At 47.1% G+C, this 23,686-nt stretch overlaps 11 protein-coding genes across 11 annotated transcripts; 5 read left to right on the forward strand and 6 right to left on the reverse strand.

The window, feature by feature from the left end:
• Positions 1-240: 240 nt before the first annotated feature.
• On the reverse strand, positions 241-1,246 carry FPRO_09941 (uncharacterized protein; the record flags this gene model as incomplete). Its single annotated transcript, XM_031233387.1, has 3 exons — positions 241-950; positions 1,003-1,126; positions 1,178-1,246. 3 exons carry the CDS (start codon positions 1,244-1,246, stop codon positions 241-243), a joined length of 903 nt encoding a protein of 300 aa, XP_031083229.1.
• A 447-nt stretch (positions 1,247-1,693) lies between these two features.
• On the reverse strand, positions 1,694-3,731 carry FPRO_09942 (monooxygenase family protein; the record flags this gene model as incomplete). The annotated part of the gene is made up of 8 exons (XM_031233388.1): positions 1,694-1,818; positions 1,888-2,051; positions 2,100-2,196; positions 2,244-2,689; positions 2,736-2,993; positions 3,045-3,113; positions 3,164-3,429; positions 3,483-3,731. 8 exons carry the CDS (start codon positions 3,729-3,731, stop codon positions 1,694-1,696), a joined length of 1,674 nt encoding a protein of 557 aa, XP_031083230.1.
• A 2,029-nt stretch (positions 3,732-5,760) lies between these two features.
• Positions 5,761-6,897, forward strand: FPRO_09943 (uncharacterized protein; the record flags this gene model as incomplete). The annotated part of the gene is made up of 1 exon (XM_031233389.1): positions 5,761-6,897. The coding sequence occupies one exon, from the start codon at positions 5,761-5,763 to the stop codon at positions 6,895-6,897; it is 1,137 nt and encodes a 378-aa protein (XP_031083231.1).
• A 469-nt stretch (positions 6,898-7,366) lies between these two features.
• On the reverse strand, positions 7,367-8,524 carry FPRO_09944 (uncharacterized protein; the record flags this gene model as incomplete). The annotated part of the gene is made up of 1 exon (XM_031233390.1): positions 7,367-8,524. The coding sequence occupies one exon, from the start codon at positions 8,522-8,524 to the stop codon at positions 7,367-7,369; it is 1,158 nt and encodes a 385-aa protein (XP_031083232.1).
• A 1,391-nt stretch (positions 8,525-9,915) lies between these two features.
• Positions 9,916-11,383, forward strand: FPRO_09945 (uncharacterized protein; the record flags this gene model as incomplete). The annotated part of the gene is made up of 3 exons (XM_031233391.1): positions 9,916-10,460; positions 10,512-10,786; positions 10,848-11,383. 3 exons carry the CDS (start codon positions 9,916-9,918, stop codon positions 11,381-11,383), a joined length of 1,356 nt encoding a protein of 451 aa, XP_031083233.1.
• Positions 11,384-11,562: 179 nt separating this feature from the next.
• FPRO_09946 (uncharacterized protein) lies at positions 11,563-12,018 on the reverse strand (the record flags this gene model as incomplete). Its single annotated transcript, XM_031233392.1, has 1 exon — positions 11,563-12,018. The coding sequence occupies one exon, from the start codon at positions 12,016-12,018 to the stop codon at positions 11,563-11,565; it is 456 nt and encodes a 151-aa protein (XP_031083234.1).
• An 880-nt stretch (positions 12,019-12,898) lies between these two features.
• On the forward strand, positions 12,899-13,867 carry FPRO_09947 (uncharacterized protein; the record flags this gene model as incomplete). The annotated part of the gene is made up of 1 exon (XM_031233393.1): positions 12,899-13,867. One exon carries the CDS (start codon positions 12,899-12,901, stop codon positions 13,865-13,867), a length of 969 nt encoding a protein of 322 aa, XP_031083235.1.
• Positions 13,868-16,263: 2,396 nt separating this feature from the next.
• Positions 16,264-17,748, forward strand: FPRO_09948 (uncharacterized protein; the record flags this gene model as incomplete). Its single annotated transcript, XM_031233395.1, has 1 exon — positions 16,264-17,748. The coding sequence occupies one exon, from the start codon at positions 16,264-16,266 to the stop codon at positions 17,746-17,748; it is 1,485 nt and encodes a 494-aa protein (XP_031083236.1).
• A 763-nt stretch (positions 17,749-18,511) lies between these two features.
• FPRO_09949 (uncharacterized protein) lies at positions 18,512-19,055 on the reverse strand (the record flags this gene model as incomplete). Its single annotated transcript, XM_031233396.1, has 2 exons — positions 18,512-18,565; positions 18,627-19,055. 2 exons carry the CDS (start codon positions 19,053-19,055, stop codon positions 18,512-18,514), a joined length of 483 nt encoding a protein of 160 aa, XP_031083237.1.
• A 1,123-nt stretch (positions 19,056-20,178) lies between these two features.
• On the reverse strand, positions 20,179-20,868 carry FPRO_09950 (uncharacterized protein; the record flags this gene model as incomplete). Its single annotated transcript, XM_031233397.1, has 1 exon — positions 20,179-20,868. One exon carries the CDS (start codon positions 20,866-20,868, stop codon positions 20,179-20,181), a length of 690 nt encoding a protein of 229 aa, XP_031083238.1.
• A 1,201-nt stretch (positions 20,869-22,069) lies between these two features.
• Positions 22,070-23,548, forward strand: FPRO_09951 (uncharacterized protein; the record flags this gene model as incomplete). The annotated part of the gene is made up of 3 exons (XM_031233398.1): positions 22,070-22,801; positions 22,863-23,423; positions 23,492-23,548. 3 exons carry the CDS (start codon positions 22,070-22,072, stop codon positions 23,546-23,548), a joined length of 1,350 nt encoding a protein of 449 aa, XP_031083239.1.
• Positions 23,549-23,686: the final 138 nt, after the last annotated feature.

The following is a 23,686-nucleotide window of genomic DNA, read 5'->3' on the forward strand; positions in this document are numbered from 1 at the left end:
GCTCATGGATGCGACATCTGAGAGTATCTTGGTTTGCTAGGAAACCCTTCCATATATTCATAAGCGTTCACGTGGTATCTCACGCCTCTTTAACATACAAGCGTCACTTACACCTCCTATTGTGGCCGATCTGGATAGTACTATATGACATGGAATAGTCTCCGACTTGGGAACACAGTGTATTTATAACTACTACACTCGGCTGTCATCCAATGCAAAGATAGTAACAATCTCAGCACTTTACCGCCAGTCTCCCTCTGCAATCCACTGGTTCTGAAATGCCCTTAAGTGCTTCTGCTTTCCCATCATCGAAATACCCTCAATCTCCTCAGGCATCAGCTTAAAGCTCCAGACATTCCTCATATAACTCTTCAGCCTCTCCTCGCTCGAGCTCGTTGTTATAACCACGATATCTTGATCAATACACCAGCGCAACGCAATATCCCCTTCAGTGACGCCATACTTCTTGGCCAAGTTCTCATATAGAGCATCTACAGGACCTGGCCTTGCACGTATGATAGCTGTTAGTGGCGCATAGGCCGATAGGGCTATGTTGTTCTTTCGATGGTAATCTATGAGATTGCCATGCTGTAGATACGGATGGTACTCGATTTGGTTGATTGCTGGTGGGACTTTAGCTGTGGCGAGGATGGTCTCAAGATGCTCTTGTATGAAGTTAGACACGCCGATGGACTTGGCCTTTCCAGACTCTTTGATAAGTTCAAGGGTAGCCCAAGCTTCCTGTAAATCTCCAGGCTTCTCCGCGAAGAACGGCGCGTGGATGAGATACAAATCCACATAATCAAGCCCAAGTTTCTTCAACGAGGTATCAAAAGCGTTCTGTACATCTTGCTTCTTCCAGCCGTTGAGCTTGGTGACAACATAGAGCTTTTCCCGCGGTAAACCGGATGCTCTGATAGCTGCCCCGAGCTCCTCCTCGTTCCCGTACGCTAAAAACATATAAGAAGAGGCACGAGTGAACAGGCTATTGGTAAAACATACATGAAGCACCATCGAGGTGATAGAAGCCACTCTTTATTGCATTTAACGTATAGTTGAATGCGTTCTCGTCGTAATCGGTTCTCCCTCCCTTCTTGAAATTTGCTGTTCCTAGACCGTACGCTATCTATTTCACGTTAACCCCAGGTCGAGTACATAATAGTGAGGCATAACTAACCATTGGGATTTCATTTCCATCATTAAGCTTGAGGGTGGGTAGAGCTGAAGGAGTACTGGTGGAATTCATAGCGTATTCATCAAAGCCTGGTTAGCGCTGGGTATCTTCTTGTTGTTTCTGGGAGGTGGTGTGACATCAAAAGTAATACAATGCACTGTATATATCCTCTGTCGATCAATTATCTCCGTCCGTTCGTCCGTTCAACTACCGATATCATCATCCTCCGCCTCCCCGCAAGAGGAGGCCTCGGTTCGAGTGACGGTCCACCTCCAGGAGTGACATATCACAATCTGTAGGACCGAAAGGCCGAGAAGGACTGTGTACGTGTCTAGGCGTGGCCTTGGATACAACGTATGCTGCATGTCACGTCATTTGGGTCACAATATGATATGTCACTTAAGTTGCTGTCGGTGCTTACGAATTACCAAAGATGGATGGCTCGTGTCACCGGAGTTCCGTCTCCAAACTTAGAAGTTCCTTTGACTATCTACACTAACTATTGGACCACCTATCGTCTCAATTTAGCACGTAGTACTCTCCTCTTGACTCCCTCAAAGTCCTCCCGCTACCCATGAATCGGAACATGTTTACTGATCTATACTCAATCTCAAAATCCTCAGTTCTAAAGGTCTCGAGGATTTCTAACAGAAGTGGTCACATATTAGTAAGCGTGAATCTAGACGCAGACAGGAAGTGAGGGTACACTTTACCTCTAAAATGATGGCGGCTTCCACCGTAAACTGCCGTGACGTGTCCTTCTTTCTTTCTATTCTTGTACCAGCTTCTACATGACCCAGTCCACACCATCCGCTTGAGCAGTTCTTGTAGGTAGATGTTGTAATCATCCAGAGCCTTCTGTCTGACACAGACTGATCTGTTGTAACGTCAGTTTAGCCGATCATATCATGTAGACTCGGCATACGGAGTATACTTTATATCTTCGGTTGCAATTTTCCTACACCACTTCAATATCCATTTCGCGACACAAAACACGCTGTCTAGAAGCGAGCCATGGCCCACTGCCGACTATCAGTAATGCAACCCTACCAATTTAAAGTTTACTTACCTGGACTATTCGGTCCAATGAAGATAAAGTAATTCGGCATATTCGCCGCTGCAACCCCAAAGTAAGCTTCCGGCGACTCCCCCCACGCTTCATGGAGCTGATAACCATTGCGCCCCTGCACCGTCCACGAACGGCGGAAACTTGCGTCAAATCCGGTTGCGCAGACGATAATGTCAAAGTCAGTATAGTCTTGTGTGGTTTGAATCCCTGATTCGGTGATCTGGACGATTGGATCAAAAGTGACACGTGTGTTATCCTGACGGAGAGCTTCAAGGTAACCATCACCTGGTGTTGGTCGTCGACATCCGTATTCGTAGTCTGGAATTAGCTTCTCGCACAGCTCTTTGTCATTACCGAGGCGTTCTCGCATACGGTTGTATGCATTCTCGAGAGCGGCTTTCTGAGCGGCTGTGTCTTTGAAGAAGACGTTCCAGAAGTTGTCTTGGCTGTATGAAACTTAGCAAGAATCTTGATATCAGTGCTACTACAAACCTGTTTTCGATCTCCTTTCGAAACTTCCACAGCGAGGCTGGATTTTCCCGAAACTTCTTCTTTTCCTCTTCTGTAAAAGCAAAGTTTGTGCCGTCTTTTGTGAGTTCTGAGGCATAGTTGGCGAATATCCATGTTGGCGTACGAACATAGGTTGTCAGTTGAGCAGCGGTCTTTTGCAGGTGCGGGAGGACTTGGACACCAGATGACCCGTTTCCGATAACTGCAACCTTTTTGCCTGCCACATTGATAGAAGGGTCCCTGAGATTTTAGAGTTAGAGAAACGGCGATAAGGGGAGGAGAGAGATGTACCAATCTGCAGTATGGACGATATGTCCTTTGAAGTCATGGAGACCAGGAATATCAGGCCAATGCCAGTTACTAACGCCGTCAGTTTTTTGATACCTTAGTTGAGCTCGCTGTGAGCATACTTGAGAAACCCCGAACCGTCGATCAATACATCACATTCGTCCTCTTTTTCCTCGCCGTCTTGAAATAACTTCAAATTCCATTTTCCTGTAACATCATTCCACATGGCATCTGTCACTTTCGATTGAAATCTGACATTCTCAGCTAAGCCATACTTATCTGAAGTTCTCTTGATATAGGCCCAGATTTCTGGCCCTGAAGCATAGAAGCTGGACCAATCTGGATTTGGCTCAAACGGAAAAGTGTATATGTGCGCTGGAACATCACACTGAGTTTGTCAGTCAACTATCCCTGCTGCGTCTTTTCATGGGAAACACGCACTGCCACACCAGGATATCGATTAACAAGCCACGTTCCACCAACATCGTGGTTCTTGTCATAAATAGTCAGGTCGATGAACCCTTGAAGTGATTCGTTGTACTTTGCTTCATAGGCTAACATGAGACCTGAAAAGCCGGCCCCAACACAAACGATGCGTATGTTTCGGGGCTTGTATGCGGGCTCATCTAGCAGAGGAACCCAGTTTCTCGCAATTTGTGCCTTGTTTTCCATGGTCGCTTGGACTCTCATTTTGGCGTGATCTCAATTTCAGATATAATTATGTAAGATGGGCGCCGTTATGCAAATTGCAATACTAGGACAGCCTGAGCCAAAACAGGCAGGACATTATATAGTTCGTGCCTATGTTACAAGGCATGAGATGAATTTGACTATGTAAGAGGCGCAAGATATATGCCGTATACGGCTAGGAAGGCGACGTCCGTGTTTAGTCGAGTCCTTAGTGCAGCTGTCCGTCATTCTCTGTCACGGGCGAACGGCGCGGACCGAAATGCCTCGGCTCCGAAATACGCGCCAGCACACATCATATCACGTCTACATCAGGAAATAGCTGCAGCCAGAAGGATTGCGATCCGAGAGAATAGAGTTTAGACAACTAACACCTGCATAATCGGCGGAGAACAGGTCCTGGCCAGGGGCTGGTGGGGAACAGATGCGTGGCCATTTCTAAGCGATACGACACTGACAGGGGACGGGACGGCTCGCTCGGCCCCCCATTATACGCATTAGTGTGAGCCGAGGCTAGCCTATCTCCACCTAGGCCGAGTTGAAACCCCTCTTGTCTCTATTTCTTGAAATTGGGCGGGGGAATCCGGGGAAACTGGGGGAAACTAATTGTCGATCCTCATGAGGAATCGATATCTTGGGCTTACTGCTATAGGTAGGTCTGTATGCATGACGTCGTATTGGTACGCTTTCTGTCATATTCTGAGTCATGAAATTAGCTGAGAGATAAGAATCTGTCTTGGGATACGCTTTCTGTCATATTCTGAGTCATGAAATTAGCTGAGAGATAAGAATCTGTCTTGGGATATTCAGAATATCAAGGTTCACAATCCTATGTTAGTCACAGTGGCTCATAATGGCAGCAACTGGGGGGAATTCAACAGCGGGGATACAGCCTGAACATTCATGGTCTTTGTATGAGTTGATGGGTCACAAAACGTGGTTTCCCGTTATTTTGATTAATAAAGAATACTGAAAGAGCATTGCAGTCACTTTGCAAGCTACTAACTGCTTGCCATTCCATAAAATCATGATATCACTGTAAGTGATGAATAATCTGAAACATACGTAAAACCCAGAACGCGGAACCGCAATGATCTGACTCCTACCATTACCATACCCTCCATAGCAACGATAGTAGTTCAGAGGAAAGTTTAACCGGCAGATCATCTACCGAGAATGATCTGATTCTTACAGATAGCTATCATGGTGAAAGCCTGTTCCTGCGATCAGCGTTGCGGCTCAAAACACGACTGGAGCGGTAGATGATATCCTTTCATCCACAACAACCATCACAAGACCCTACATAATCCCATTATGGCAACTATTCGGGCCATGCCCACGCGGTAGTTGAATAGAGTTTTCCTGATAGTAACCATCACGGCAGCTGTACCCTTCAGCAAGAGCGTGGGGAGAACCTCAAGGGTCGAAACAAAGGAGGTAATTGATGCAAATTCCGCGGCGAGAGCCATCGCGAGGTTCTTCATCCCGAAGGAGGAGAAGCTTACGACAAGGCTTAGGCGGAGATGCGCACCTATTCGAGCATGAGAATTTTTGAACTTGTGGAGACGGCGATATGTACGACGCCGTTGGGATGCATCTTGATGCTGGGATCAACATCCTCCAGTCAACCGAAGGTCCTCAAGTTGTTGACGAGTTTGGGGAGATTGATGATCATGATATGAGATCCACTGGGATAGCATCAATTTCACCGCGGTAAAGGCGGAATGGCTCGAGGTAGACGTCGGCGAACAGATCAGGAAATGCCTCCTTTCCGTCCATGAGAGGGAACTATCAGTCTATGAGGGAACAAAATCAAAGACGTGTATATAAAGGGCTCTAGGACCCAGGTTAACTACTCATCATCATCAACAACAATTCCATCATCGTATCCAATATCACTTGACTCGTCTTCTCACCATACAAGGTGCAATCTTTCAACCTCCATTACTATATCAAACTCCGTATGTAAAAGTTCACAGCGTACTTCATCTCGACTTCTTTCTAACGAACATCATAGAACCAATCCACCAAAATGCAGCCCCGTCTTGAACGTCTCCAGCCCATGCTCGGCAACCCTCTCTTCGAGAGCATCCTCTGGGGCCATGAATACGACCTCTCCAAGCTCAACAACGATCTCCGCCAGAGAATCGAATCAGGCCAATTCAAGCGTCTTGTCTTTTACGGCATGGGCTGCTCCTCTGTCGTCTCTGATATCGTCAAGGGCTTTTTCCTCAACGAGAAGATTCCCCTTCACGTTCAGGTCATCAACGACTATGATCTCGACTGGTTCGTTGACCGCAATGTCATGAAGGACCCCACTACGCTGGCTATCATTGTCTGCTACAGTGGCTGGTCTGTTGAGCCTTGTTTGTTCTTTGAGACTATGCGTGAGATGACCGGAAACAAGAACTTGATTGTTCTTTCTGGTGGTGGAAAGATCCAACATTTGTGTGAGGAGCATAACACCTCTATCATCCTGTACAAGCTCCGCCACGCGGATCGCGAATATCCTCTTTACCACGTCCAGCAGTTCTTCTCCATTTTCCTGGACCTCTTCCACAAGCTCAGGCTCACACCTTCTTCTTACCACAAAGAGCTTCAGGACTCAGTCAACTTCTTGAAGACTGAGTTCAACGATGCTACGTTAAAGAAAGCTCAGGCTATTGCTGAGAGGTTGAAGAACAGTCGTATCGCGCTGCTTAGCACTGCTGATTGGTACGTCACGCTTCTTAAGCAGACTACTATGTTCTTCAATGAGATCGCCATGGTTCCAACGCACCGAAACCTCCTGCACGAGTTCTCACACACTGAAGTTGCGGCTTACTCCAACCCCTCTGAGAAGCAAGCTATCATCACGTTCCTTGACTCCAACGCAGATCAGTATACCAAGGACAAGGTCAAGACTCTGGAGGGTCTGTTTGGCAGCAAGGACATTCCACAGAACAAGAACATTGAGTTCATCAACATTGATCTCAACCAGAACAACTTCTTCAAGAAGTTCTTCTACGGTCACTTCTTCACGGTCTACGTGGCGTACTACTTGGGTATTCACTCGAATGTGGAGGGACGAGATTTGATCTCGATTGCGGCGAAGAACCCGTGGTGGAGCCAGCGCAACATTGAGCTGCACCCCAAGTGTGTTGATATCCCCGCTGAGCTGAAGGGCTAGATGGGTTATGTCCTGATGGAGCTGAGTGTATTGCAGGATGGGTGGATACGCGACGGTTTCTCACTTTTCAACAAAGTGAGAGCTGTCAAACAGGAATTGTTTAATGTCTTCTGCGCAGCTGTCACACTCTGTCATGCTCTTTTGTGAATTAAAACTTGTATAGTCGTTCCTTTAACTAGTTTCAATATAGTAATGACAATCCTTTCACCATCAGAAATTGACTGATTCATTACACCGAAGTCTCTTTATGGGAGCGGGGCAAGTAATAGTCCTTTTTACTCGTCATATTTAACTATCAATATATTTATCTCAGGTGGAAAAACCTGCATGGGACCTAAAGTTCAACCTTAGATCCAAGAAACGCTTCCGTATAAAATCTCAGACTTCGCTATAAATAGGTGGCCAAGTCGAGTGAAAAAGGCCATTTACGCGCTTGACTTGCGTTCCGCCCTCTATGTTGCGCAATTATCTACATGATGCGCTTCTGAAATATCGACTTCATATGCAAATACATGTCCATCAACCACGCTGCAAACACCAAGATAGTCATAACAGTAGCAACCCAGGATATGGCGCTGGATTCTAATTCTTCCCCGATATACACCGTAGCAATCGTGAACCCAACATTGGGAAAGACAATCGCCCACCAAGGAAGCGCAAAACTCATCTGCTGCCGTGACTTATCCCCACGGAGCTTCGAAACCAAAATGGGCACGTGCGCAACCGCGGCAATTGCGAAAAGCCAAAAGGTAAATAACCAGAGAAATATTCCTACCCACAACGCCATAATGTTGAGCGTCTCTGCTGCGGTGGGATGTTTCGCAAAGTATCCGTGCCCATCTGGGATTGCTTTTGCGCAGCCGATCAGGGCTATGATGGTATAGCCTGCAGAACCGACGGAGATAAAGAGGCCTGGTCTGAGATTGACAGGACCGAGGCCGTTGACGAGAAGGTTGCCGACAAAGTGGGGAAGAAAAAGGAGACAAAGGATCCAGCCGAGACCCTCGAATGCAATTCCAGCAACTATTATGGGTATTCGTTCTGATGGAGGTTGATCGGCTGCGATTACCGACGCGACAGTTCCGGTAAGCATAGCGTTGTAAATCATCAGAAACATCGGAGAGCTCATGCTACCAGGTGCAAAGGGCGCGAGAGAAAACATAACCACAAAGATGACAACGTTATACGTCAGCGTAATAGCACCATAAATCCAAAACAGAACCCGGACGGTATCGACAAGCCAAGACCCAGCGTGAGGAACACCAAAACTCTGTATGCCCATAATGATCGTCGCCATCGAAAGCCACAGCGAGCCAGTAAAGTACGCTTCAGGCGGTTTCGTCACAGATTTGAGTAAACTAGCCGGTCTCCGAACAAACCGACATATCATAGCTGAGCAAAAGAGAATGAACAGAACAAGGTTGAGAATGAACACCACGACGCCAATGGTATGCAAACCGCGAAATGAATACGGGCTCTTGGATAGCATCAGGGCCACACCGCCTGTGGACTGCGTGCAGGTGAAGTTGCCCCATGTGAAGCGATCGACCAGTGAGACGGCGCGTTCATTTTTAGGTTCAGGATTGTTGGGCTGGGTCGCGGATTTGGGGAGTTCGTCTTGCGGCATGGCGAGTCTGCGGTAATTAAAGGTCAATCATGGAGGGGATGAGAAAGGGGTGTTAGGAAGTTGGCAGATTAGGAGGGGTAGCTTGGCGCGTGTGCTGAAGTGAAGTCAAGGTCAGTATTTATATCCATGCCGTGCCGTGCAGGACCAACGCGCGGGAGACAAGGATTGTGGGTCCAAGACGCCGAGGCATTTCAGATCTCGGTTTTGTTGCTCGGCCAATCGGGTTTTTGGAGATAGTATCCACAGCGCCCACTTAATCTCGCAAGCGATGAAAGAATCTGGGGTTCAACGGGCAACGCGAAAGACCAGTGTCGGTCCTCATCACTATGGCTGTCTGCAGGTGACCAATAATAAATTGTTGTGGTTAAATGGATTTATAACGAGATAACCAAACCTAAATAATTTACATTTCAGAGATCCAGGATATTGTTGGAATATGTAAGAGTAAATTACAGAACGTTATTATCCAAGCATTTTGTCACTTTGGTGCTGACTCGGTCCAGTTATGCGCAAATGCGGAAAACGAAGAGAAGTCTTTCTCAGCCGCAGTGTTCTGGTCTGTCTGACCTATCACTGGCTAGCAACGTGCAACCGTGCGTATTACCTAGTTCAGCAATCCATTGGGTTCAAATACAAGCAATGCCCCGCATTGTATGACTATCAGTCCACCGACTTCACTGCGCATCCATTTGGTAAAAACAGACTCAGCTATAAGCTACCATGGCTTCCACTTCAAATTCTGCAGAGCCTGATGAAGAGTCCAAAATCCTGCCCATGGATGAGGATCCATCACCTTTCGACTTAACTGGTGACGTAGCGCGATGCTTCCAACACAAAGTCGCAGATTGCAACCCCATGAGCTCCGTGCCTTCAAAAGCAAATTTAATACCGATCCTTGGAGAATTATCCTGGGGTTTTCTTTTATCCCCGCCCACAGAATCCCCGCCCATAGAAGTTGGGCCAGAGAGTTCCGGTAGCTCCTCGTCATTCGTGCCAGCAGGTAGCGCCTCATTACCCACTCCATTAAGTACTCGTGCTACAGTGCGGAGGAGTTTTTCATGCCCATATTGCCCTAGACGCTTCACACGGCGAGACAATATGAAAGTAAGTCAAGGTAATCTCGAAATCAGCCCAGTGACATCTGTTTAACACTAGGCTACTTATAGAGACATCGACTCGTACACCATAGCGAACGAAGTAAGAGGGAAAAAGGATGCTCAATGCCAGAGGCGACAAGGGAGAGCGACTCGACCAACGACGTAAATCAAGACATACATACATACACTGAAGATTCGCTTTCGCGGCCGGGTTCCAACCAACGCAGTTCGGATAACTTACAGATCCCGACCCGAGGAGGGGAATATCAACCTCAAATCAGATTGCCTAAATCTATGGTTAAAAGAGAAAATCTTGAGGATAGTCCTGGGTATCGTGATGCATTGTGTTCTTCGGAGCCTGGCCCATCGTCCGCGACTGGAGAAGAACTTGACGATTCCTCCCCGAAAACTGACAGCGATGAAAGTTTTTCCATCACAGATACTTATGTCGATAATCAGAAGAATCTGATTGTTGAAAAGATTGTCGTCTTTATGGCGCAGTGGTTGCGTCTAAAGTTAGACGCATGGCGTAGGAATGCTGGGGACAATCCAAAAAACGCACCGAGGACATCAGAGGCACTGTCGGGCTCATATGTCCTCACTGATCCATCTGACACTATTAATTGTGGGAATAAGAAGAGAAACGCAACGGAAAGGGACGGTTGCGAGACAGACGACGAGGGCGAGGATGAAAACAGGGAAGATCAGGGGATCAGCGGCATGTCCATCCAACACGAGAATCCGAAGTACGCTTGCCCGTACTTCAAGTACAATCCGTCTAAATATCAAGACTGGAGGACATGCCCAGGGCCTGGCTGGAATGACGTCCATCGAGTAAAGTAGGTATAGGCTTATCACCCTTCTAACATCCAGTTCTAATATTTGGGTAGGGAGCATCTTTATCGACGTCATAAGCAACCCCAATATCGCTGCGCTCGCTGCTGGCAACCCTTCACGGATCAGCAAGGCCTGACGCACCACCAGAGAGCCAATGAACCATGTCCCCTGCGAGAAATGGGATATGTTGAGGGTTTTGATGCAACGCAAGAAAGAAACCTGAGATCACGAAAGCGAGCTAACCAAAAGCATTCAGAGACCGAGAAGTGGAGGCGAGTCTTCAAAATTCTATTTCCGCACGTGCTTGATGATGATATCCCCTCTCCATGTAAGTTTACCTGGTGCAACAGGAGGGCTTCCTGAACCCTTACAGCGCTAACCACTTTCAGTTTATGACTACAGCCAAGCGCCACAGAAGGACGATGCCTGCCGACACTCTGAATCGGGATCCATGGGGCAGTGTGAACAGTATATGTTGAGAGAAGTGCCGCAGCGTCTTCGACAAGTTTTGGGGAGGGAGTTAGATCGAGACCTGACCATTGTAGAGGAAAACCTGAGGCGAAGAGCTGGTGACTGTGTCAGGACTCTAATCGAGGAGGCCTTCCAAGAATTGAGGCGCCTGGGCAGCCCAGGTCAAGGGCCTGAAGCTAACCACGATATACCTGCACTGGCTGAAGGACCTCAGCTTCTTGTTTCTGAGCTGCCTAGTGGTGAGGATGCTAACCCGCATTTTGAGGGAGAGGGTGAAACGTGGCCAATCAATTTCGACTTGGACTTTTTTGATCCGTCCTCTATCCTTGAAGAGCTGCAATTCTCATTTGATAATGGTGCTTTGATTGAAGATCTATTAAGGCCTGGGGAGGATGGTGCTGGCGAGGCAACGAAACAGTCTGATTCTGGATATGTATCAAATAGTCCCGGATAGTTTAGGACCACCGTAGCTGCTTGATCGTGCCTATTATAGCAGCCACCTATCAGCTTCAAGAGTTTCAGCCCTTCTGTGAGTAATTGTTGATAGATGGCTTCACTAGATACTTTTCTCAGGTTTTGTCTGGTGAAGGAAAGCCACACAATAGTCATTAGATACGGGATACGGGTTAGTCCCTAAATAATCTCGAGCGGCAGAATCCTTCTATACATATTCCATTCATGTTCTTCACCCCTCTGCGTACTCCTCACCACAAGGTTACGTCTCATCCACCTCAAACATAATCTTAATAACCTCAGGGTGCCTATCCAAGGGACTAGTTTTGGCGTAAATTGCAGAGCCTTTGCATAGGACTCGGGCTCGTTCATCTTTGCTTCTTCGGCATCCTCTGTGATACTGTCCAAAACTGGCATATTGTCGCTGGGCGATGGACTGATAATAACACCATTCTCAACGTTTCCTTCTATGTGATACCGTGCCCACACAGCATCACCATATCTTTGCTCTCGAATGGCATCGACATACATAGTAGCCCATGGCTCAACTGCGGGCCATTTTCTTGTCAGAACGTCGTGGATCGAGCGGTCGAGGAAGAGCTGTTCGACAGGTGAAGTTTCGTCTGTGAGGCTCATCGTGGACTTTTCTAAAGATGTTGGCCAGTTTTTTATACTAGAACGTGGCATCTAAATCACGTACAAAGACCGTGTTGCGCAAGTCGTGTATCAATCCGCAAAGTCTATGAACGAGATGATAGAAGGCAAGAATGACAGGATGAGGGGCTGAAATGACTCGTATTGAAGAATGACAACGGGATTAGGCATCGGGCAGGGATTCGCGAACCAGCCGCCACAAGCCACATCGGGTAGACCAGCAGCACCAGCCAACAGATGACACAGAGAAATGGCCCCAAGATCCAGGATGGCCTAAACTAAGAACAAAGGAATGCCTGAACCAACAAACTATCTATGGGGATGAATGCGACCTATAAGGTTGACCTTCAGGCTGCAAAGACAGGTAACAAATAAGAACACGGTATATTTTGCCTCAATATAAGCTTTTACCCAGAAGCTTTCACGATGTGCCAACAAACTATAAATTACACGCCGACCTTCAACCAGTATTTCAGGTGCCTGCCCACAATCTATGAAGCTTCAGGCCCTCAAATACTTGTCCCAGTGGTGCTGGCTGCTGTACGATGCGTGCGTTCCGATTGGTTGCATTTGATGGACCTTGTCCTGATTCAGGCGCTACGAAAGGTTCCATCAAAGGATCAACTTCACGAGCCTGTTATGGAAGGTGGTCTAAATCCTAATTTGTGATTATGGTAGAACTCTCAATTATTCTGAGCCTTTTCCAAGATATTAGCTACTTCAAATCAGAGGTGCCTGGTTTGATCCTTCAGCACCGCCTAACAGCACATGATTCAGAAGCCATATAAGTAATAGCCGTAGTCCTTTATGCTGTTTCTTTTTCTCCCTTCACTCTCAACTGCCCCACCCAAGACATGTCAGGATGCGAAGCCTACATTATCTCTTGTCAAGCCTGTCTATCGCCGCTATCGCATTAGATAACCCTCTTATCACCCCTGGACATGAAGGCAGTCTCGATACAAGACACAGTTCCACTGATGGCTTCGACAATATTCTGCTAGAACCAGATACCAGAGCTGTCAAGAAGCCGTTCTATGCTATCGCCCATCGATGTAACGACATAAGCGCTGTTCAACGCGCTGTAAACGATGGTGCCAACGCCCTAGAGATGGACTTATTCTCAGAAGGAAAAGATGGCTGGTGGGCCTCACACGATGGGCCAAGCAAGAATGGCAATAGAGCGAAAGAAATGTTCAATAACATTGCGTCTGAACGCCAGGCTGGCAAGGCCATTACTTTTGTATGGCTTGATTTGAAGAACCCCGACGCCTGCGATCCTGGCAAAGCGGCAGAATGGGGTTGTTCAATCGCGGCCCTTAGGGACCTAGCCAGACAGATCCTAGAGCCCCACGGTGTGCGCGTTCTGTATGGATTTTACGGAAATGAGAATGGCAACGCATACCGACTTCTACAATCCGGCCTCACTGCTAATGAGGCTCTGAATGTAGATGGCAGATCGGCTCCCCTGCAGCAATTCTTTAACAACAAGGGGCCTTCCAATGTTCAGAAGCGTGTAGCTTCATATGGCTGGACGAACCTCAAAGAAGGATTTGGCGATTGCACAGGGTCTGGGGATGCACATCTGACATGTACCCAGCTGCGCCAGGAGGTTTCTAGTGGTAAATTCGGCAAAGTATTCAGTTGGACGGCGGTGGTGGATCAAGTGCTTTTGGTTCAGGAGCTCATGGGTGTGCGTATAGACGGTATCATTTACGGATTGGATGGCGCTCCGTATGGCGGGAGTGCTACTCAAGCTCTTGCGCAGATCCGTAGTTCGCTTACGCAGAATGGGGGATATCGATATGCGGGGATGGGCGATAATCCATGGTAGTTCGAAACCACAACTCTCTCTCTCTTCTCTCTCTCCTCTCTCTCTTCTTCTCTCTCTCTCTGGAAATTATGCAAAGACCGAGCCATTTCTCAGAGATGACAAGACACGCAAGCATCTGCATAAGCGAGAAACACTTATCAGTTATTGGCTAATTCCCTCCTGTCCGAGAGCAGGGAATCCGTCCAAACTAACCGTATATGTAGGATGAAAATTGGTCATTCGGTTACGGAGTACTCAGAATTCCTCTTTGGGACCAAGGGCCATAAGCTAAGACTTCTGCCTGGGAAGGCCCTGGCAATGTCACGGAAATATTGGCAGAGTCAAAGCGCTTAACCTTGTAGACCGCCTTAAAAGATTGACGGTTGTAGATAACTGTTTTTTTAAAAAGGAAGCCAAGGTTGAAAGGTTGAAGCCTCAGTCCACGGTAGTTCTCAGAACGATGATAGCAAGAACAAGTGTACGGTGGGAGGAGAAGACGCTGGTCACTGCGGTCTCAGCCTCGCCAAAGATGATGGTTGGCCGTCAGTATCAGGGGGATGCCTGTGTCAGGAAAGGCACAGCAGTCAGAAAATTTGCCAAGTCACACGTGCAATCCTTCCATTTTGAGCGAATGAGAGGATTGTGGCGGGACGGTCTTGGCCCCCGAGACACACACAGTCCCTACTGAGCTGATGTTCCATTCATTCCCTTTTGCGTTTTACAAATCATTTCGTCTCCAGAGATCATACGACCGTCCAGATGGCAGCAGTTCCTCCTGGCAGAACCTTCGGCGAGTCTTGGTCAGGCAGTTACCACGGGCTGAGGGTTGCAGTCAGCTATGTTGAGTCAGTTCCTCTGACCTGTGCCATCACCTTTCATCTTCTTCACTCCTCACATGCCAATATTCCAGGGGCACGGAATACTGCTTTCTCGACCCGAACGAGCGACCAACACATCCAGCGCCCCTTCATTGCCAATGAACTCTTTCGGTGGGTTTTCAGCTTCCCCTCGATGTCGACTCTGATCTGCATGACACGAAAGGCGACCGAAACGAAATCTCTTCTCGCCGTGTCCCGTGTCCAGCCCGAATCGCCACACAATAACGGCCTCTAATCAGCATAGAGACTCGGAAGATTTAGCTCTGCAGATAACAAAAAGAGGAAGATAGTGGTTGATGAGGGTGCAAGTTGTTTATAGTAAGTGGCCCCCTGACCTCTATGCCGGAAACTGTGTTCAATAGACCTCCGAGCAAGCTAACTGCCCTCTGGCAGTTTTCGATACTTGTGAGACTCTAGTAATCCATCAAGACTTCCTCCAGGCTTCACGGCATCCGTATTATGTCGCGAGACCACCGACCTGCAGACGACTTTATCGCGCGCCAGCGATCCTTCTCGATTGTCCGATCGCAATTGACGTAATAATTGTCATGGAATCCAAGAAATGCAACCAAAAGACGATATAGGCTCGTAGTCTCCTTCAGCGCTGAGCTGAGTAGAGTCAGAACATAACTTCCCATACCATTGCGCATTGGGAAGAGGGACTTGCGCTGGTATTCCGTCCATTTCCAGCTTGTGCCGTCTCCAGTCGAGATCAATAACCAAGCTTCAGCAATGAGTTAGGGATGCTATCCTGTCTCGAGCCATTCTTTTTACTAATGGAACCTCTGAATCGCCACGGCTGACATACCTATTATCAGGGATTTGAACTTGCCCCCTAGCACATGTCGATAGTTACAGTATCAACAACGATTCACCGCAGCTGATACTTCCAAGGATCGACTGGGGCTTGGGGGCCGAACCTGCCAGTAACCATTCGTGTAAAGAAAGATTTGTTTCACCAGGCTCGGGGGTAATCTTCCATCAAGAAGTGTTTCAGGTGCCTCGAGTGCCAAATCAAGTCGTACCCCTCGATGACAGCTTTGGCGACCAGGAACGTGAAAGATATCACATCGCATTTGCATACCTGTTCCAAAGCATACTTGTTTTGCGATATACCAAAGTAACCGCCCAACATCATTCCTGGCCTAGAGAAAATGAAGGAATACTGGATGAAGTTCTGATTCACTACTCCGAGGGTTACGATAAACATTGAGACCCTCGGCGGCCGCACTACACCCAATAGCAGACAACATCAAATTATTATGCTTCATCACGAATAAACAATGAAGCTGATGGTATGTCTTTAAGATTATGTTTATTTCTTTTAATTCTAGGAGTCGAATCTTGTTTATAGCTGATATTTAGTACGCATTCTACACACACCAGGTTTCCTTCCGCTCGTCCTATCTATAAAGTCAGAACACCCCCATCTTCTCTTCGACAATAAATGTGGTGCAAGCCAACCTGACAAAGAACCTCACCGGCCTCGATCGCTATTTTCCAGACACGTCTTCTCCAACAGCACCACCAGATTACACCATGCTTCTCCCTCCGCCAAGCATAACGCGGGAACTCCAACCCGTAGTACAAGGACAGAAGTTACGACACAGCTACCAGCCCCTACGAACACCTCCGATGTCCGAGTCTTTAGCCAACATCGCTCGTCACAGCGTCAAATTACAGTCCTCGATCTTGCGAGACCCTTGCTCGGTGCCCGATCGCACGCTCGTTGCGAGGACCGAGATTACAAGTTGTTCATTGTCCACCTTGGTGAAGTGCCTCACAGACTGTGAGCCAAGGTCACACAGAGAACAGTTTGTCTCAGCATTCTTTGCCACGTCGGAACTCTTCTGTACCCCAGAGGAGATACTGTCTGCTCTCATCAAGCGTTTCAATGCTGCTGAGTATGCCAAGGCATCTAAACAAGAAAACATATATCTTGGGATATGCCGTGCACTCAGAGTGTGGCTAGAGTCAAATTGGGACCCTGCCACTGATCAACGTGTCCTTGCATCCCTTGAAAGCTTTATAATACAGCGAATACATCCTGCAGTACCCATGTACTCCGAATTCTTACTACGCCGTATTAAAGATCTCCCTGTCATGGAACCGGGCAAAACACAAGCCGATCCTTCATCCGTCGATGAGAAGGACAACACATGTCAACATGCAAATCTGGTCACTCTCAAGAAGACAAACAGCTTCTTTGACGACCGAAGCGGCCAGTTGTCAATTCTTGACATATGTTATAAACATCTAGCATCCCAGATCACCGTCAAGCAGATGAAAATATTCCGTTCTATTGAGAAGAGGGAGCTTCTTGGCGAAAGGTGGATAAAGTCAAGAGACGCTCCCAATGTAGCTGCTATGATGCAGCTTACCGACGGGGTCTCCAATTGGGTCAAGCAAAGTATCCTAAGCGACCCGGATCCCAAGAGTCGCGGCGCTATAATAGAGAAATGGGTTCTTGTTGCACAGCATCTCTTCCAGTCAAACAACTTTGATGGACTTGTGGCTATTACCTCGGGCTTAGATGACATCTCTGTATCTAGGCTCAGGGCATCATGGAATGCAGTATCACTACCGGCCAAGGAATCTCTTCGCTCTCTGCGAATGATCGTTGACCCTTCGGGTAATCGCAGGAAACTCCAAGCCTTGACCCTCACCTCGTCAGGTCCATGCCTCCCCGTTCTCCGCTCATATCTCAGCGAGCTCTTCTTTACCAACGGACGTTTTCCAGACGTCTCACCCAAAGACTCGGGAGGGCCAGAAAAGGTTATCAATTGGGACAAGTACGCGCGCATCGCGTCAATTGTCAATGTACTGACAAGCAATCAACAACCTTATGATATCACACCAGATGATGATTTGCAGAGGTGGATCCAGAAGAGCACATCTCAGCTGTGGTGTAAAGATCAGTCTTGCATCGACGAGGCATGTTACCAAAGGAGTAGCTTTCTTGAGTCGGGAGTCCCACTCCGGAAGAGTCAAACATTTTTGCGTGCTATTTTTAAGAAGAATTAATGTAATGGCGAGGACTTTCTTTCTTTTTCTTAACCATTTTTCTCTCTTCTATTTTTTTCTTATTGTTCTCTGAATAATGTCAATGGTAGGAATTAATAATTGATCTATAACTGGTTGTTTTTATAATATGTTTGTATTGCATACTACCCTAAAAAGCTTAAATAATAAGCCTAATAGGAAAACGTAATTCCGTTGCTGTAGCCTAAGAACCTATACTGAGAGGTAATAGTCACCTTGGGATCGAATAACCCTAGTAGCATAGCAGATGGGGTAGTTCTCATCATTAAAGTCTTCAATGCAATTCATTATGGGTGCCCTGCACTTCAGAGCACTCCCATTTGTCAGTCTGTGACCGCACGTGATGGGCGCCTCATTTGTTTTGGGTACTGCATTGCATGCATAAACCGACGCTGACGGTTTTCCTTCTCGGCCGGAAACCGGGTCCGAAAAGTTGGCTACAATGGGAGTCGAGATCTCGTATACTTAGGCAAAATTCACAAACGATGGACTGCAGCAATGCGATTTTAGGCGAAGACAAAATATCCACAAAAGGATTCTCACTTAACTCGGTTGGTCAGCTGATATGAAATGAGCTGTCATTCTATCTCACCGTAGTGGGTAGACCCAAGCTTAAGATAATAGTACATTCCGACATTCTATCACTGTAGCTCATTGCAGACATGACTCGGTAGATATGGTGTCACAATCAGAGCTCCCAAGACATTTACTTTGGGGCCTAAAATGCACACAAGACTTATCCCCGTTAGAAGATGTACAATACCCACGCCATCATGAACCCAGCGAGACTTGGACCGGCCTGTTCTATATCTCAGCTTGCAGTTCTCTTGACACAACCTCAATTAGAGGGTGTAACTCACGTGTGAATTTATCTGCCCCACGTTCTTAGACGACTCCGCTGCTTGCCCGGAAGACGCCTCGGTCGACGCAGATGCCTGAGTTTGGGTCGCACTACTGGCGGCTTGCGATGATGCCGTAGCACCAGAATCCGACATAGTTGTGGAGGCATCAGCTTGGTTAGGTATAGCCAGGGCAGGCCCAAGACAGGATGCCGGCTCGCTCTCTGTCGCACAGCAGGCATTAAGAGCTTTTTGTCCAAGGCCGGTGCATTCTTTACAAATCACAGACGCGCAGGAAGAGATAGTCGGAGCGCAGGTCTGGATAAATGCATTACACTCGTTGAATAGGGTTTCTTTAAAGCCGATGTCTTCGCTGAGCTGCGGTCCTAGGTTGGGAACGGGGAGATCCGCGGCGACCAGAGCCGCACAGAAGAGCAAAAAAGCAATCATTGTAGGTAAATGTTCAAGTTTGGAAGACGAAGGATCAGTTGGGAAAATCCACGCCAGAGCGCAGATCCGGCGGTTTGTAGTAGTGCCTTTATGTAATGCCAAGCCTGATAGGCCTTGACCTCACTTCTGGCGTTTGACTTTGCATCCCCTGTCTTTGAGTGCACTACTCTGCTGAATCTGCCCTACCATGAGGCTTGGCACGAGCCTGTTTGGGACTCAATAACAGACGGATAACGCAGGGAGTGACAAATATCGATCCTATCGATTGGATTCTCAGCCACACTAACGGCATGCCTCATCCGAGACAGCAGGGGGGGACGAATATTTGCTCCTTCAATTGGATTCTCAGCCGCGCTAATAGTGGTGTGGCTTGGAGCTGGAACATGAGGGCTGCTCAACGGCACGTTTTCATCCGAGACGACCCCTCTGATAGGCTGCTACCTAAACCATGACTTTTCTTATGTATATCGTGGCTTCAGACACAGCTGAGCCCTCCTCGCAAGCAAAGGCCGCATTCGCAGTAAAAAGCAGATACATCGTGTTAGCTGATAGGTGTACATATGACCTAAGTTACTCGGCTTATGCTGGAATTGCCGGGGTTGCACACCTCGTCGGTGACTGAAAGAATATCATGGATAACTTGGTCGACTGTCGTCCTGGGGCGAAACTGGAAGACTTTTTGAAGACTGGTTTTGACGTATGAGCAACTTTTATTCCTCAATGGACTAGCTGACAGGTTTTGTGCGCCGAAACCATTAAGCTATAATGCTTAACAAGGTTCAATTGGTTACTGCAGAAGCAATTAGGTTAAGTTTATCTCTAATATCGTGATAGCCGTTTATTTCCCATTAAGTGATAAGTTTTAATTAATTAAGGCCTAATTTATTATATATATAATTCTAGTAACTTATAGAATAATATAGCTTGTTAATAGTAATATACTTTTACTTTTAGGGCTATATAATTAATTTAATTAAAAAAAAAAGTAAATTTAAACTTATATATTAAGTTTTAAGTTAAGAAAACTAAAGGCTATAATAATTAAGTTTTTAGGGATTACTAAAAGATTTAGCTTTTAATTTATAAATTCTTTTAAAATTAGTCTATTGAATCTATATAGTTACTACTCGCACTTCTCTAAATACCCCTTCAGAGTATCATCCAATGTCCTACTCTGCCTCAACGGAATCGCATTGCCCTTCTTCGCTAACCCAATCTTGTTATGCCAAACAACCTTCATCCCAGCATTTGCCGCACCCTCAACATCCCCGGCACTTCCAGCAACGAAAAGGATATCCTCAGCTCCAACCCCCAAATTTGGGAGGATGGCGTCATATGCTTCCTTAACAGGTTTGTAAAACCCGCTCTCCTCAGCCGTAACAACAGCATCAAAAGTAAACGGTGTTTCAAACCCAACACTAGCCTGCTCCTCGACACCACGAATAGCGATATATCCCGAGTGCTTCGAACAATTGGTAATAACACCAAGTTTATAACCCTGCGCTTTTAAAGCTTGAAGAACAGAGGGGACTTCCTCCCACGCTTTAATGCTAGACCAGTTCTTGAGGAGTGCTTCAGGTGCTGATGGTGGGAGGCCGACTTCAGCGGCGGCTTGTCTGACAAGGTCTTCGTAGGGCTTGTAGGAGCCAGTGCCAAAGGTGATTTCGAGGTAGCGCTGACGCCAGCGGCCGCCGTCTTGGTGGGTTTTGGATGGGGTTGATGCGTCCCATATATCCCAGGAGTTTAAGAGGCCGGTGAGGAGATCGAAGACAATGGCTTTGGGTTGCCAGTTTTCATCAGTGGGGGCGTTCATCTTGGTGAATTTAGTGTGGCAATGTGGTAGTAGCTGGGTTTGCGGAGGATATTTAGCGAGGGAAGAGATATTTATTCTATGAGCAAAGGATCGTGGCCTCGGCGTGCTTAAGGGCGCACTTGACATGTAGTTGGTTTTAGGAGCGATCTGCCAAGTAATTCCCGCGGTTTTTCGTGGTAATAACCATACTAATCAGTCGGTCAATTAGTAACATCAGCCGAAGCTCGGTAAAGGATACCGAAACGTTTTTACCACTGTCACGAGTTATGACCAGGGTCTTCTTGGTAATTTAATTGTTTTAACATGCCTTTATTCTGTAATTTTTCTTTACTAAAGTAAGGACAGAAAATGTTCGATTATCTCTAGTGCTTATCCGCACTTGCATATATCTGACTCTAAGGCTCCGGTCTTGCACAGATTTCAGAGGTTTGATAGCATAGGGCCTCGCAGTCCTCGGTAAGCGAAGTGACACAACACGCGGCTCTACTTTAAGCCTTCTGAGCCAGCAACAGAGTCGCGTTGCATAACTCGCATTTAGCAATAGTGATAGCCTGCATAAAGGCGTAGTCAAGTATTGTGCTGGTTGCTAAACTGCGTGAATATTATGTTCATCAATGAGGCAGCATGCTAAATGCGACTCCGCCATCACAGCCTCTTTGAATGGCTGTCACAGGCCTTGTGATCAAAACCTTAAACCTTCCCCAACAATTACGCAAGCATCTTCCATCTTTTGAACTCTAAAACACTATAGTAGGAATTCTTCGCACAATTGAAAAGGTCCATAAGTCCGTAAATCCATAATTACCATAGAAAGAAAGAGCGCGTACCGGAAATTCGCCGTACCCCATTACAACATTGCCAGTCCTTGTGCTGTCTAGCATAGGGTTTTTAACTGGTTGAAAACGCATAGGTCTTACCTCTGACCAATTATACAAGAGTTATATAGCGGTCTTATGAAAATCCATGCTGCTTTGGGCTCTTGACGGCGGCCCGGCGGCTTACTGCAACTCCACTAGGGTATTTCTGATGGCGTACGAACTCCCCGGTCGTATGGCTTCAGGCAAAATGTACTACTTTCCAAACATGCCGTTCACCTCTGTATAAAGGTTTCCGATGCCTTCCCACCATTAATTAAGACTCAAGTTCGCTTTTAACCTGCTCATATCTAGTTCTACTTCATATAACATTTAAGCATCCTACAATGCCCGAATCAGCCGCATCCAAATTTCACGGAGAACAGAATGCCGTCCCTGTGGCCCCTAACGTCCCTGTCGACCCGTCTGTCAATACATGGTCACGCTTCATCAGTACGTTCGAGGCGTCTGAGTTCACTGACTGGGTTGATGAGAGCCTGTCGTGGAAAAAGACCTGTTATATTGGCGACTGGTCCCCCCTCCTCAAGATGAGAGTTCGGGGTCCGGACAGCAAGGCGTTTTTTGAGTATCTCTCCACGAACCACTGGCCCAACTTCCAGCCAAACCAAGCCAAGCATGCCATCTTTTGCCGAGACAATGGAACGATCATTGGTGAAGGAGTTCTCATGATGCTCGATCACGATGACTTCATTTTTACTTCCGTTCCCGGAGTCACCTGGGCGGTGTATCAGTTTCACCACGGAAATCGAAAGTTCAATGCCACGGTCGATATCGTCTCTAACGATTGGTATCTTTTCCAGGTTCAGGGCCCCAGCAGTGTACCAGTGATGGAGGCGGCAACTAAATCATCGATCACTGACCTCAAATTCATGCATTCCAAGAAGATGTCCATCGATGGGCATAGCTTTCTATGCCTTCGGGCGGGCGTATCCGGCGAACGAGGCTTCGAACTCTGGGGTCCAGCTGAAGAAGCGCACGCTGTCTATCGTGCCATCTTGTCGTATGGGACTGAGTTCGGTATTCGTCAACTCGGCTACCGTGCCAAGACAGTGAATCACGTTCGTTTCCCCTTATTTTTTATGACTCTTTAATTGACTTGCGATGCTTACTCGGGTCCAGGTGGAAGGGGCGTTTCCTACTCCATGGCTCGATTTCCTCCCTTCGTTCCATGGAGATGGCCTCGATATGGTTGAATACCGCCAGTTTCTTCGAACCTCGGGTTTAGTCTCTCCGGCCGTGCTTCATATCGGAGTTTCTGGTAATTATAGCTCTCATCCATCCGCGCATCATCGTACGCCATTTGACCTTGGATGGGGGTGGCTTGTTAACTTTGAACATGATTTTATCGGCAAAAAAACCCTGAAGAAAATAGCCAGCGACCCTCCAAATGCCCTCGCTACCTTGGAATGGAACAGCAAGGATGTGACAGATGTGTACGCATCTCTCTTCTGCAACGAGACGCAGGACTTTATGGAAATGCCACGAGAGTGGGGAGGCGTGACAGGAAGTGGTGTCTATGATGATGACAGACTTATTGGCTGTGCCGTCTCGCGCTGCTACAGCTACTGGTTCAAGAAGATGATCTCTCTCTGTATCATGGAGGTGAAGTACTCAACACCCGGAACAGAAGTTATGGTCAAATGGGGGAACGAAGGGAGTCCACAAAAGATGATTCGCGCTGTAAGTACTGAGTTCACCCGAATGCTCATTGCCTACTCTCAATCAGCCTCTAACATTCATTTCTCTAGGTAGTCAAGCCTGCGCCATATAAAGATGACCAGCGAAAGAAGCCACTTGTGGAATAGGAATAACATGAGTGAACTTCTTAGCTAACCCTGAATGACCTGTCAAGAAACTTTTATAGTATTGAGTCTTATGGCCTATAACATGGCAATTCCCAAGCAATTTCCCTAGCTTTTCGAGATGGAGATTAATAAAAGCCG

Source organism: Fusarium proliferatum, assembly GCF_900067095.1.
Source record: "Fusarium proliferatum ET1 genome assembly, contig: FPRO_scaffold006, whole genome shotgun sequence".
NCBI classification, from domain to species: domain Eukaryota; kingdom Fungi; phylum Ascomycota; class Sordariomycetes; order Hypocreales; family Nectriaceae; genus Fusarium; species Fusarium proliferatum.